Here is a 15,057-nt window from a genome sequence, read left to right on the forward strand (position 1 = left end):
TTTGGTTTTGAGAACAACTATTATACATACATAACAGAGTGGGGAAGCCATGTCATTGGAGTCAGAAGTGGCAGAAACACTGTTCGTCGGCCACGTGACCCTGGGCACGTCAGTTTACTTATCTGAGCCTTACGGTCCTCACCCATGGCGTGGAGGGGTGTGGGCCTCTGGCAGAGGGGCCGTGAGGATGTGGGAGCGCTCTGGGCACTAGGAGCCATCTTCTCAGTGGCCGGTCCACTTTGATTTCCCTCAGTGAATGGGAATGTGGGCAGAGGTGGGTTGTTAATAGTAGCATCCATCACGAATTGAGCAAATTGTTAGTTACAAACTGACAAAAACAATCATTAATTGAAAAAAGAAAACTGAATCATTTTATGAAAGAATATAGACTATTTTGAATCACTTCAAATTTCTATTATTATAAAAGTTATCACTTTTAGAAAGTAGTTGAATCCCACTTTGGTTTGCTCGGGAGATGAGTTGAGAATTTCTTTTTCTCTCACAGCATTACCCAAGGAATATCAGAAGATAGGAAAGGCCTTGCAGAGTTTAGCAGCAGTGTTCAGTTCCAGTGGTTACCAAGGTATGTCTGTCTCTATTCATTCCTGAGCCTGAGCACTCTTTCCAGACGGACCCCCCTCTCAGGCTCTGCAGACGGGGCCTCTGCAGGTCAGCAGCCTTGACACCAACTCAAATTGACGGGCTCACAACTCTCGGGACGTTTACAGCTCACATCCTTACTTTTGAGAAGAATGAAGATTGTTATTTGTATCTTCTTTAGCGTTTTTACCTTTATTTGCATAGCTCTTGTGTTTTAATAAAACAAGAGACTATTATATGTAGCATTCTGCCCTGCTTTCATCTCTGCCAGACTGAAGTCAGATCAAGTCTTCCTGTTACAAAGGCCAGATCTCATCAAGGTCATCTGCAGGAACACTTTCTGACTAACAAATTCATGTTGCCTTAATTCTCTTCATAATCCCTAATTGTTTATATATCTTACCTGAGCTATTCCAATTTCATTGGATGTTTATATTGATAACACTTATAAGAACAAATTAGCTGTTTGCTTTATATTTTGGTTTATATTTTTAATTTGGCTTATGGAGCAGGTAGGAAGGAAAAGTATTGTCTGGTGAGCGGCACCTGTTAGATTTGAGTGTGTCCCATCATTTACAGAGAAATGATAGAATTTGTACATTCACCAGGGAGTTTATCCTGATACCCAGTGAACATAGGTATTTGAATGTCAGCGTTTGAATATTTTCAGGAGTAAGAAATTAGTGTCACTAAAATTTAAGACTTGGGGCCTCCCATATAAGAATTCAAGTCCCCATTGACTGGTCTCTTCCATGTCGAGGAAAATGAAGGTCAGCAGTGAGGAGCACTGGCTCACCACACCTCCCTTTGCTTAGTGTGCTACTGCTTGGTCCTGCAATAACGTAGATGTTTTCTGTCTCTAAGGGTGTCTCAGACTGTATTAAACATAACTCTCCAGGCTCCTTTTAACAGTGCATGGACTAACACTGCAACAGTACAGAGACTGTCAGCCTGGCCCCTGCACAAGTCCATGAAGCACTTCATATTCTCGTTACCATGGAGATACAATTGATAAAAAAGTTTAATAGCTATCTATAGAGGAAGGAAGAGGTATAGGAGCTAGACTTCTCATCGTATCTTTTTTGGGAAGATTTCACTTTGGAACTGTGTGAACATTCTGTGTAATTATTAGAAAACAAATCTAAGTCAGAATGTTTTAAAAAATTCCTAAAAAGCAAAAGCAAACTAAAACAAATGACTTCATACATAAAGACGGAGGCATAGCCACATAGAGAGGAGTAACTTCAGATCACTCTAAAACACTGCATTCTGACAGCACATCCTCTGAGCAGACCCTGCCGTGTACAGGACTGCAAAAGATTCTAATTGTTTCCAGTAATCGTGGTTAGCAGTATAGTATTGTTATTGTTTCAAAACTTCTAAAATTACTTTACATGTTGTAAGGTAGAGCAGATACATAATTGTGTTACTGTTGTTAACACTAATATTTTTAAATAAGAGATAAAAATCAAAAGTTTTAAGATATATTCAGAAAAACACTGTTGCTCTAATTTGAATTGGAGACACCAGTATGAGCCCACGTGTGTTTTCCTCTTTTAAAAATATTAGATTGCCTGACCTGTGGTGGCGCAGTGGATAAAGCGTCGACCTGGAAATGCTGAGGTCGCCGGTTCGAAACCCTGGGCTTGCCTGGTCAAGGCACATATGGGAGTTGATGCTTCCAGCTCCTCCCCCCCTTCTCTCTCTCTGTCTCTCCCCCTCCTCTCTAAAATGAATTTAAAAAAAAGGCACTTCTTACCTAAGAGTGTGCCTTAAAAAAAAAAAATTAGATTGCTTTGCTCTGTTCTGAAAAGACCTAGATCCAATCCAGTAGGAAGAAGCACTAGTCAGCACCACGTTCCATCAGAACGAACCAGGTTCCTGTTTAGCAAAAGAACTCGGGTACCAATCTGAAGAGACTTCCGCTGATGAAGAAAAGATTTGAGCGTTAGTGCAAATAATAATTGCACTTCATTCTCTGAACTGATGCATATCCAGTGTGTTTAAATCCCTGCTGAGTCCAGTGGTACTTCAAGAAACGTCAGTCTCCTCTACCTCTGGAGCGTGGCTAGGTGTCAACTCACAGTTCTGAAAACTGGAAAGAGAAGAATTAAGCATTTAACCTACTTTTCCTATTCTTACACCTCAAGGTAACCAAAAGGTTGATAAAAGGAAGGTTTTTCTTATAGAAGTACCTCAGCTAATAAAGAGTGATAGAAGTAGAATGGCACTATTTTTGCACACTCATCTGACGTGAAGACCTAGGCAGTGATCACACAAAATACAAGTAGCTAGAACGTGTGTCGTCTGAACCCAGGCAAGCCTCTGGGTCTGACCACTAGTGTAAAGAACAGCCCGGGAACAGAGGACTATGTTACCACAGCCGAGACAGTGGGCAGCACCCAGGCCGTGGCTGCAGTGTAAGTGGCCTGCTTTCTCCAGCACACCCAGAAAGAAATGTGAGAAAACAGAGGAACAGGGCGAAGGAACCTATAGATGTCAGAAACACACCAGCTTTAGGTCATGTGGACGCTTCCCTTCCACATCCTGATTCAAGCTGCTAACGTGAGACTCCAGAAAGCTGCCCACTGACCGAAGCTCACATCAGGGACAGTTGTCTTAATTGTGATATAGTATCATCCTTGTCTTCTGGGGAACGCTTGTGGATGAGATGTTACGTGGCCATGAAAGGGGAGGTGGGAGTGGATGGCACAGGTGGGAAACACTGCCCCTGAGCTGGGAGTCGGGAGATAGGTTACGTGGCCATGAAAGGGGAGGTGGGAGTGGATGGCACAGGTGGGAAACACTGCCCCTGAGCTGGGAGTCGGGAGATAGGTTACGTGGCCATGAAAGGGGAGGTGGGAGTGGATGGCACAGGTGGGAAACACTGCCCCTGAGCTGGGAGTTGGGAGGTAGGTGTTGGGCAGGTGGGGATTCACTGTACTGTCGTCTAGTGTTGGAAAGTTTGAGTTTTTCTATAATGTTTAAATAAAAGGAATGAAAAGACAGTGTAACTTTGAACCACTGATGACGATGATGACTTTCAGGTGAAACAGATCTGAACGATGCAATAACAGAAGCAGGCAAGACCTATGAAGAAATTGCCAGCCTCGTGGCAGAGCAGGTATTAACATAGCCACACAATTCCAATTAAGATTTGATGTCACTGAATCTGCATATTTCCTTTAAAATCGCATTTAAGACAAACTTTCCAAATGGATACCCTTTTCTTTCCTATTCCTGTGTATTTTTGTTAATTATATTTGGTAATAGTGATTCTTATGTTAAGCTAAAGTGATAGATGAAGTTGTCATCGAGAAATCTAACACAATACCTTATGTCGAGGGCTCAGATGTGTCATTAGCCCTCAGGGATCAGTATGTCCAGGAAGGAGCACTGCTCGGGTCCCCTGTGGACTCTTACTTAGCCTCAGTGTCCTCATCTGGAAAATGGCGACTGTGGCGCCCACCTTGTAAGGCACTCAGCTGTCAGGAGCTCAGGATCCCACGCCTCCTAGAGAGAGGCATGCGCTCCGATCCCAGCGTGAGTGCATCTCTGCTACAGGACATGGCGTGGTCGGAGTCTCTAGTCAGCCGGAGCTCACTTCTTTTTTGCAGAGAACAGAAATAAGTTCCTGTAAGGGGACTAGTCATCTAAGTTGTTCTAAATCAAAAAAAGTTTTTCAGATAACTTTTTAAAGCATGTGGGCACACGCACCTGTGGATACACACTCATGTCACTCACTGCCCTCCTGATACTTATAAAACAGATTAACTTTTAGAACTGTGCATAGCATAGCTATTAAAAATTATAATTCAAGAAAATGGAAAGTGTTAAAATTGTCTCAGTGATTACTAGATTTTTAAATAATACCTTTATATTCTCTGCTAAAGTTTAGACATTAAACTATAACATCTCATTTCCTTATATGTAAACATGCAGTCCTGTATTTTCTTCATGGTGTTATATTTTGAGCAACGTCAAAGTAGCTAATTTTCCCAACCAGCTAAAAAGTTATCTGATGTTTCACCACTTTGTTTACGACCTGTGGTTGAGGGCATAGTGGTCTGGGGTTATTTTCTTGTAGGAAAACTGAACGGAGTGCTGAGCACTCAGTGACTTAATGTAGTGCCCAGAGGGCTTGGCTCGTCCGTCCTCAGATACAAGCTTCCTTGTCCTTGACTGTCTGAGTCCTCTGCCAGTAACAGCCCTGCGTCTCGTTGCAGCCCAAGAAAGACCTGCACTTCCTGATGGAATGTAACCACGAGTACAAAGGCTTCCTCGGCTGCTTCCCAGACATCATTGGCGCTCACAAGGTAACCTGACCGTGGGGTTGGCAGAGGACAGCACGGCCTCGGCTGTCGGCCCTGAGGCGGGGGACACTTCCTGGAGCCCCTGCCCGTCCTGAGGGGTTCAAATAGCAGCGTCCCATCACATGTTTGGAAATAACAGTTTTTAGTTCCTTTTATTATGTGAAAAGGTTATTTTGATGGAACTAAAAAATAAAAAGTATTTCTGTATGCATGTAGTTAGGTCAGGTATCAAACAAAATAATTATAATGTTTGGAATTTAAGATAGTAATAGGAATAATCATTCCCTTGTCAGTGAGACCCCTGTAAGCTGTTTGGCATGTCCTCAAAGACCATTCCCTGTCCAATAAGGTGTCATTCCTGAGCCTGACAGCAGATTTCTAGTTAAAATTAAATTTTGTTGATGTTGGTATTATATGTTTATACTAATGAAAAGAAAACTATGTAATTTCCATCAAAAAGTATTTTTAAACTAAACTAAACATAAAAATTGGCTTACAATAGCCCTGCGTTTTGATTCTGGTTAATTTTTTCTCTCTCTCTTTCACAACCTGTGTATTACCTCAGAACTCTGGGTATTTTATCAATGGCAGTACTCTAGGGTAGTGTGGTATAGTACTTGGATTTGTTAGGAAGCTCTCTATAAAGAATGCTCTGTGTCCATTTTAGCGTTTAGCTTTATAATTAAAGTATGAATAGGCCCTGGCTGGGTTGCTCAGTGGATAGAGCATCATCCTAGCACGCTGAGGTCCTGGGTTTGAATCCTGGTCACGTACAAGAAACAATCAATGAATGAGTGCACAACTAAGTGAAATAAGTTAATGCTTTTTCTTCCTTTTCCTCTCTCTTTTTCTCTTCTTCTCTTTCTCTCAAATCAATAGAAAAAAAATTTTAAGGTATGAAGGTCACATAGGTAAATAAGAATTCAAATTATTCAGATGACTTACTATAAAACAACATTTTTTATCCATTCATCCATCAATGGGCAGTTAGGTTTCGTCTCTGCTATTTTCAGTCATGTGGTACAGACTGGGAGTGCTCCATCTTTCTGAGGTGGTGATTTTGTTTCCTTCAAATACGTCACAGAAGTGGAACTGCTGAGAGAGTATATGTTAAATATTCTCATCATAAGAAAAATATAATCATGTGAGCGAGATGAATGTTTACTATCAATAGACTCATGGTAATCATTTCATAATAGATAAATATATCAAGTCATTATGTTGCACACCTTTAGTTAATACAGTGTCATTATGTTTCAATAAACCTGAAAAAAATAAAATTAATAAGATTAAAATCTCAGTTTATAAAACCAGCCCCTCAGAACAGTTAGCTTGTTCTGGGGTCTATGCAGCTGAGCTAAGCCCTGGCCGGGAGCCGGGTTTACGCCCGCGGGCAGAGCCTGCGCTCCGGCAGCTTGGCGCGCTGAGCCCGCTGGCGATGTGGGGCAGGGGCTTGCCTCGGCTTTTCCAGCTGCTTCCGTCTGGGCACTGACTTATTAAACTGACACAGTGCATCTTACCGAAATCCCAGCAAAGCTCTAGCCTTGCGACCTGCACGCACGCCTAAGCTCCAGCCTGTAAAATCTGAGGGGTGCAGTCTGGGAATAAAAGAATAAATGGTATCGGAATATTTTAGAAGTCCTCCACTTTAGAGACAGCGCATGTGCCGTGTGCACGTGCTAGACCGCCGCTCACCGAGTGGCTGCGAACTCACTCCTGTGGTCCTGTCGTGCGCCACCCTCATCCTGGCCCCGGCTCACAGGTGTTCCGGAAAGGGTGCTGTCTGCTTTCCTGCATCCTCCTAACATGACAACTTAAATCTTACATTTTTTTAAGAATGGTGACCTTTTTGTTTCCAGGTGATTTAAGGGAAGTTATATTTAGACGCTTTCTTCTGTTCCTGCCTTGGGACATATTCCTCTTCAACAGGGAGTCCATTATAAAAGTTGTTGTGTTGTTACATTTTAAACTGATGACTGATCCTTTTAGCTTTGTTTTACAGATGCCATTTTATTTCCGTATTTCATAGGGAGCAATAGAAAAAGTGAAGGAAAGTGACAAGCTGGTGGCAACTAGTAAAATCACCCCGCAGGACAAGCAGACCATGGTGAAGCGCGTCGGCACGATGTCTTATGCGTTACAAGGTGAGGGGTCACGCATGGCTGCTGGGCCTTGTTCTCACCAGCAAAACCGCTGATTTCCTTGCTGAAGAGAAATCCGAATGTGAACAGTTAAATAAGAGCTGATTTAAGAATTTCCTCAGGCGCCTCTCGTTCACAGGATCCCAGTGATAATGCAAGTCTACACTGAGCTGACATAGCTGTGGACAACGCTGTGATTACACATGCGCGCTTTTACTGTTTCTTAGTGACACTGAAGGTGCCTTGTGTAGCCTTACTATCAGCACCTGTCAGAACGCTCTGTTAGACCCCAGGTTCAGCGTTAGCAGTCTGTGCCCTCCACACCGCGGACCGTGGCGCGTACAGTGTTTGGAGATAGCAGTTAGATGCAGCTTTTTTGTCAGTAAGGGGAAGATAGTCGTTCACTTTCATACATTTGAGTGTTTTCCAGCACATAGGAGCAGTGAATGGTTTTTTTCTTTTTTGGTGGACAGAGTATTCACGGGCAAAGAGGAAAGATGCTCTTGTCTGAACAGCAGCCCATAAGATAATGCTACAGGATTGTGTCGTTGGTCTTTGGGAATAAAACCTGCTCGCATGTTGTTGAGGAATAAACGTCGGTGATTGTGGAGGGCCTTGAAAGCCTGGCAGAAGAGTCGGGCTTGGTGTGGGCGTTAAGAAGTTGTGGAAAGCTTTTGATGAGGAAAGAGCAGAGCTCAGGGAGAAGGGCTTGCTCGTGACCTGGGATACATTGGAGGGCAGACACTGGCCCAAGCCCAGCCCAAAGGCCACGGCTTCTGTGACCTGGGGTTCGAGGACCCAAGGACATGCTGGGGAGAGAACGGGGCGTGTCTGCAGGCTCGTCCCAGGAACAGCCTTCGAGGCGAGGCTGTGCGTGGGAGAAAGGGGTTGTCTGCAAGATGTCCAGAGCTGAGACTGCGGGAGCCAGATGAGAAACCCGACTACAGACCTGGGTCTGGAAGGGTTTGAATAGGGAGTTCAGTATTGAACTTGTGTTCGGGGTTATCCAAACAGCTTAGTGAAGAGCTTTGTACAACTGCAGATAACTGTGTCGAACCCAGAACAGTTAGCTTTCGAGGACACCGCCGCATGTCCGTGTCCGGGAAAGGCACGTGGCGCAGGGTGAGGAGCCCCGAGGAGGAAGGCCCCTGGGGTCGTGCTGGGGCAGGGGTGGTACCGAGAGACCCATCTATAAGAGGCCGATTGCAGGGCGGATATACCAGCAACAGTGACAGGTGGGTGTCAGGTCCTCTCGCCCAGCGGGAGGCGGCCTTCCGACAGGTGTGGAGCTCGGGGCCTGATGCTCTGTCACTGCTCTGCTCCCCTCTGGCCTCTCAAGGGCCCCGAGAGACCTGCCCAGACCGGCACTGGGCAAGAAGGGACGTGGCACAGCCCGCCAGGGGCCTCGCTGGGTCCCTGTGAACACGGACTTCTGGACTGCGGTCTGGGGAGAACATGATCAAGTCGGTTTCCTGCTCAGTTGCTGTGTTAGTACATAATCCGCATTTGGGTGATTATCTGTGTTGGGCTTCCTAGTAGTTAATGTGCAAATCAGCGAAACTCATTCATCTACTGGAAAGTATCGTTTGCCGTTCGCTGTTCCGATTGTGTTTCTAGCCTCCTTATAGTGGTTTATCAAGAGCCGGCACTGCCCTGAAGCTGGCATAGTAAAACTGGAGGGTGGTGAGTAGCAACCCAGCCGAGAGGCCGGGTGGTATTTTGGAGTTGGGGGCACTGACTGACGTGTTGCTCTCGGTTGCAGCTGAGATGAATCACTTTCACAGTAACCGGATCTATGACTACAACAGCGTCATCCGCCTCTACCTGGAGCAGCAGGTGCAGTTCTATGAAACGGTGAGTGTGCCGCCCGCCCGCCCGCCCGGCTGCCTGTGTGCGGACAGGGGTTCCTGGTTACTTACTCTGACCGTCTCAAGTTAACCTGTTTGCATTTTTTAATCCTGGTGTTAAACCCAAAGGGGCTAAAGGTTGAGTATGGTTTATTTTAACCTCATAATTACCTCTGCCTTTCCATTTTGAATAACACTGGGTTAAAAAAGGCTTTGTTTTGAAGAAGGGGTGTTGGGTGCTAGTGGCGAGGCCCCAAGAAGGCGGCATTGTGTGACTGGGGCTCCCTCCCCTCCACACTGCCCCCCGTGCTCCCAAACACTGCTGAGTGGGATGAGCTCACCCTGCTGCCCAGCGGGCTCCGTGCGCAGGAGCCTGGCACCGCACGGCCCAGAGGCGGTCCTTGTGAACGAAGTCTCACGTGTGCCAGAGGGACTACAGAGAGAAAAGGAAAAAGAGAGACGCTAAATATTTTCATTCAGAAGACAGTAAGGAAAACGTGAACTTCGGTGCCTCTGCGCAGTAAATAACACCCAGCCGCCCTCTGAGGACAGGTCTGCAGCTCGGTCCTTGACCCTGTGCTGGCTGCCATGTTTCTTGCTGGGTTCCCATTGTTTTCATGATGTCATCTCGTGTCTGGGCAGGGATAACAGTAGACAGGCCCCACATTCACAGCCGCGACATGTCGTCTTTGGACTAGACACTGCCGGAAAATGTTCGTCTCCAACAGCAAATTCTTGGACAGGCGCTGTGACCGACGTGTAACGCACATTGTAAATGGTGCATGGGACACCGGGGGCTGTGGGGAGAGAGACTGCTCGGGAGCACTGCCCTCATTGGGGGCACCCAGTGTTACTGTAGGGAGGTGCCCGGTGTTACTGTAGGGGTGTGTGTGCACCCAGTGTTACTGTGGGGGGCACCCAGTGTTACTGTAGGGGGGTGTGCGCACCCAGTGTTACTGTGGGGGGGCACACAGTGTTACTGTAGGGGGGTGTGCGCACCCAGTGTTACTGTGGGGGGGCGCCCAGTGTTACTGTGGGGGGGCACACAGTGTTACTGTAGGGGGGTGTGTGCACCCAGTGTTACTGTAGGGGGGTGCGCACCCAGTGTTACTGTAGGGGTGTGTGCGCACCCAGTGTTACTGTAGGGGTGTGTGCGCACCCAGTGTTACTGTAGGGGTGTGTGCGCACCCAGTGTTACTGTAGGGGGGGTGCGCACCCAGTGTTACTGTGGGGGGGGCGCCCAGTGTTACTGTAGGGGGGTGTGCACACCCAGTGTTACTGTAGGGGGTGTGCGCACCCAGTGTTACTGTAGGGGGGTGTGCGCACCCAGTGTTACTGTAGGGGGGGTGTGCGCACCCAGTGTTACTGTAGGGGGGGTGTGCGCACCCAGTGTTACTGTAGGGGGGGTGCGCACCCAGTGTTACTGTGGGGGGATGTGCGTACCCAGTGTTGCTGTGGGGGGGTGTGCGCACCCAGTGTTGCTGTGGGGGGGGTGCGCACCCAGTGTTACTGTGGGGGGGCACCTAGTATTACTGTAGCAGATACGTGTGTCTGTGTGAGAGTCATTGGAGGGCAACTCAGGAAGTTCTGATAATGTTCATTTGTTAAATAGTTTTCAAGTCCAAGTGAGTTTTAATTATTAATGGCATCATAATTCAGAGCAGGAAACAATGTACCTAATCACTGTCTTTGTCAGATCTAACACAGTGTTAGAATGGGCGTACATAGTTGTTCAGGGCGAACACTTCTGAGAACTGTGTACTCAGCACTTCCTGCAGATGCTCAGGCTCCAGCATGACTACACCGCTGTCCTCACGGAGCTCGCGTCTCCCCGTGGGAGACACAGGCACATGACCGGCCCTGCAGGACAGCAGGAGCTTTATGACGGAGGTGACAGTCCACCGCTGTGGTAGCAGGGCCATGAGCATGGGGCGTGCTCATCCACAGGGTCTTAGATCCTAGGTGGACCACCTCCTGCCTCCCAGAGGAGGAGTGGGTCATCCTGAAAGGCCACCGGGACCGAGGCCACCGCGTGCCCTGGGCGGTGCGGGTGCGCTCCGCGCATCTGCTCTAAGAGGGACTCACAGCAACGTGCAAGGCCCGAGTCTAGATGCATAGACCCAAGTGTTTGAGATCGCTGCGTATTTAACTCGGAAGAGATGGAATAATTGAATAATGTGAAACCGTAATGGGGCCAAGAGCTCAGAATGTCTTGTTTTCTCACCAGATTGCAGAGAAGCTGAGGCAGGCCCTCGGCCGCTTCCCGGTTATGTAGGACGGAACGGACATGAAGAAAACTCCGAAGTGCTTCTTTCTGACTTGGGATAATGCAATTTAATTTTTCCCCCCACCATCCAAAAAATAAGGAAAGAAAAGAAAGAAAGAAAACCAGAAAGAAATGAGTTGCAAAAAACTATTACTAGCCTAAATGATTAGTTATATAGTCTTCTTTTGTTCATTTCTACACCCATTATTTAAACCAATGGAAATTGTCTCTATTTTTGGAAAGTACTTAAAATTACCAAACTTTTGAATGGAAAATGAGAGGTTTTTCTCCTGAGAGTTTACATAAAATTGTAATTTTTAAGTCACCCAATCTTCCAGTTCTTACCCAAGATCAGATAATTACTAATTGCTTTCTTAAATATATAAAATATGCCAGAATAAAAAATATATATGTTTGTATATATTTTTATAATTCTTTCAACGCTTTGGGATTCCTGTCTATTCAGGAAAACCCTCATGCCTTTCACTGTCGTATTGATGACTCCAGTGCTCACGCTCAGGAGGCAGCGGAGGGCCCGGATGCGCGCTGTGCCTTCCGGGGCCGCAGCCTGGCATCGGCCGCCCTCGGGACGGGTTCAGGCCTGGCATCTGGGGGAGTGCCTGCTCTCCTGGCTCTCCTTCCCATTCGCAGCAAGCTCTCTGCTGGGAAGATACGTAGGGAACGTGGGGGACTTTTTTCAAATGCTCCCGGGCATGGAGCAGCCATGCTGAGCCCTGTGCTCAGGAGGGAGTGCCCCGGGCTGGGTGTGGGGACAGACACGCTCCTTCAGAGCCTTTTACCTTTTTCAGTCTTCAGCTGCCCAGTCAGACAGAGTGAGAAATGAGCAGGGTCTGCCCTGTAGTTTGGGCTGTAGACTAGTGGGCCAGTTGGTGTCATCTAAAAAGATGAAAAACAGTTCCATGACCTCTGCTGTCCCCACCAAATGGAAGAGCTCAGTGCCTGGGAAGGCCAGCAACCTGAACGGTGTGCACCAGTCCTCACGCCTTCACGTGTCGGATGAACGGTGTGCACCAATCCCCACGCCTTCACGTGTCGGATGAACGGTGTGCACCAATCCCTACGCCTTCACGTGTCGGATGAACGGTGTGCACCAGTCCTCACGGCCTTCACGTGTCAGATGAACGGTGTGCACCAGTCCTCACGCCTTCACGTGTCAGATGAACGGTGTGCACCAGTCCCCACGCCTTCACGTGTCAGATGAACGGTGTGCACCAGTCCCCACGCCTTCACGTGTCAGATGAACGGTGTGCACCAGTCCCCACGGCCTTCACGTGTCGGATGAACGGTGTGCACCAATCCCCACGCCTTCACGTGTCTGATGAACGGTGTGCACCAATCCCCACGCCTTCACGTATCTGATGAACGGTGTGCACCAATCCCCACGCCTTCACGTGTCGGATGAATGGTGTGCACCAATCCCCACGCCTTCACGTGTCAGATGAACGGTGTGCACCAGTCCTCACGCCTTCACGTGTCAGATGAACGGTGTGCACCAATCCCCACGCCTTCACGTGTCAGATGAACGGTGTGCACCAGTCCCCACGGCCTTCACGTGTCAGATGAACGGTGTGCACCAATCCCCACGGCCTTCACGTGTCTGATGAACGGTGTGCACCAATCCCCACGGCCTTCACGTGTCGGATGAACGGTGTGCACCAATCCCCACGCCTTCACGTGTCTGATGAACGGTGTGCACCAATCCCCACGCCTTCACGTGTCGGATGAATGGTGTGCACCAATCCCCACGCCTTCACGTGTCAGATGAACGGTGTGCACCAGTCCTCACGGCCTTCACGTGTCAGATGAACGATGTGCACCAGTCCTCACGCCTTCACGTGTCAGATGAACGGTGTGCACCAGTCCCCACGCCTTCACGTGTCAGATGAACGGTGTGCACCAGTCCCCACGCCTTCACGTGTCAGATGAACGGTGTGCACCAGTCCCCACGCCTTCACGTGTCAGATGAACGGTGTGCACCAGTCCCCACGGCCTTCACGTGTCAGATGAACGGTGTGCACCAATCCCCACGGCCTTCACGTGTCGGATGAACGGTGTGCACCAATCCCCACGGCCTTCACGTGTCGGATGAACGGTGTGCACCAATCCCCACGCCTTCACGTGTCAGATGAACGGTGTGCACCAATCCTCACGGCCTTCACGTGTCGGATGAACGGTGTGCACCAATCCCCACGCCTTCACGTGTCAGATGAACGGTGTGCACCAATCCTCACGGCCTTCACGTGTCAGATGAACGGTGTGCACCAATCCCCACGGCCTTCACGTGTCAGAAAACCACAGCAGATGTGCTCCCGCCCGTGCTCTCTATCTCAGAACGGACTGCCCACCAGGACTTCAGCCAGCGGCCCAGAGCAGTCAGCCTCCGCAGACCGCCGGCTGGAGCTCCGAACACCAAGCACTGCCTCCCCTGCAGACGGGCCGCCCCGCCCTGCACCTGCCTTACTGCGCCGTCCTTGCCACTTCACCTGTCTCCCCTGGTCACCACCTTACGGAAAACACCGTCTGGGCCAGCACGAGGAACATGAAACCAAAAAGAAGTAGAAGAGGAAATCAGATGAAACACATGGGAACTTACTGTTCTTTAGTATCACGGGGGTTTTGTTAATGTTTTATAAGTGATTTTCCCTCCTTGATTTTTCTTTTATAAAATCTCATAGAGCACTGCTCATGGTATAGTCATTTAATATATGTAAAAATTGTAAAGAATATGTACAAATGTTTTACACAAATGTCAGAGCATGTAGAAGCCAGCGTTTAAATAGATTGTTTAAAGAAACTGTACAGTAAATTCTCCAACCACATTTTCAAAACACTTTTTGGTGTCTGTGATTTCTCTTATTTTTATCATGGCTTCTTATTATCATCTGCTGAAAATAGTCCCCACAGTGCCACGGGTGCGGGCTAGGAGGAGGAGGCAGTGGGGGTGGGGTGGGGACCACGGGCACTAGGGTCCCTGACCCGTATGACTTCAGGGGCCTTCAGAGCCTGCTTGGCCGGAGCCCATTGCATACTGCCTCCGTTCAGTCAGGCCCAGGGGCTGTTTCTCCGAAGGAGGGTCGTTACCTGCCCCGGAACCCTCGGGGCTGCCGGAGGCTCCAGGCCGCACCCTCTGGCTCTCCACTTCAGGCACTGGATGTGCGTTCTGGGTCGCAGGGCCCAGCGGTGGAGCAGCTTGCACGGCAGCCTGCCCCTGTGACACAGCCTTCTCTGGTTCCGGGCCCCACACCAACTATCCGTGTCACCTCACAAAATCAGCCACTCACCCAGTGTCCACCTCCCGTATATTCTGCTTTAATTGGCATCAGGAAGAGCCCGGAAAGTGAGAACGGGACCCCCAAGGAGGTGACACGGGAGACCTGGGATGATGCTAGCTGATGGAGCCAGGAGAGCGAGAGGGCGTTTGCGAGTGGAACACCCATTGGGTGATGATACTTAGGGGATGCTCCTTCAAGGGGCAAAATCTTAATGACCTATCATATCCATCCTTCTCTCCAGGCTTATAAACATGGTGTGGTTCTTCCATGTTGGTGTTCTGACTTTGTTTGCATAACCCTTTAGCTATCACAGAAGACCTGTGTTTATAATGTATCATTTTTACAAATCTTGACAATGCAGAAATTGTGGTAAGTATTTGGGAGAGAGGGCGACAGGGAAACTCAGGGCCAGGAAGTGGAAGTGGGCTGTTAAAGCTTCATCTCTGCTTGTTCGTGGCCGGGGGCGGGGTGGGGGTGGGGTGAGCATGAGTCATCTTTATTATATAAATCTGTTTTCTGAGGGTTTTTTTTTTTTTAGACAAAATGAGCTTGTATTGTAATTTCAAACACATTGACATTATTAGAATGATTTTGTTT

At 48.2% G+C, this 15,057-nt stretch overlaps 1 protein-coding gene across 3 annotated transcripts in view; it reads left to right on the forward strand.

Annotated features, from left to right (window-relative positions):
- Positions 1 to 14,018, forward strand: part of SNX9 (sorting nexin 9) — a 92,929-nt gene extending 78,911 nt beyond the window's left edge. For all 3 annotated transcript variants that reach the window (XM_066247910.1, XM_066247911.1, XM_066247912.1), the window contains exons 13-18: positions 506 to 583; positions 3,648 to 3,724; positions 4,827 to 4,916; positions 6,943 to 7,057; positions 8,817 to 8,908; positions 11,129 to 14,018. In XM_066247910.1, the coding sequence (XP_066104007.1) occupies positions 506 to 583; positions 3,648 to 3,724; positions 4,827 to 4,916; positions 6,943 to 7,057; positions 8,817 to 8,908; positions 11,129 to 11,176 (500 nt within the window). In that variant the 3' untranslated portion in view covers positions 11,177 to 14,018. The remainder of the gene's footprint in view (positions 1 to 505; positions 584 to 3,647; positions 3,725 to 4,826; positions 4,917 to 6,942; positions 7,058 to 8,816; positions 8,909 to 11,128) is intronic.
- Positions 14,019 to 15,057: the final 1,039 nt, after the last annotated feature.

This window comes from Saccopteryx bilineata, chromosome 12, assembly GCF_036850765.1.
Source record: "Saccopteryx bilineata isolate mSacBil1 chromosome 12, mSacBil1_pri_phased_curated, whole genome shotgun sequence".
In the NCBI taxonomy this organism is placed as follows: Eukaryota; Metazoa; Chordata; class Mammalia; order Chiroptera; family Emballonuridae; genus Saccopteryx; species Saccopteryx bilineata.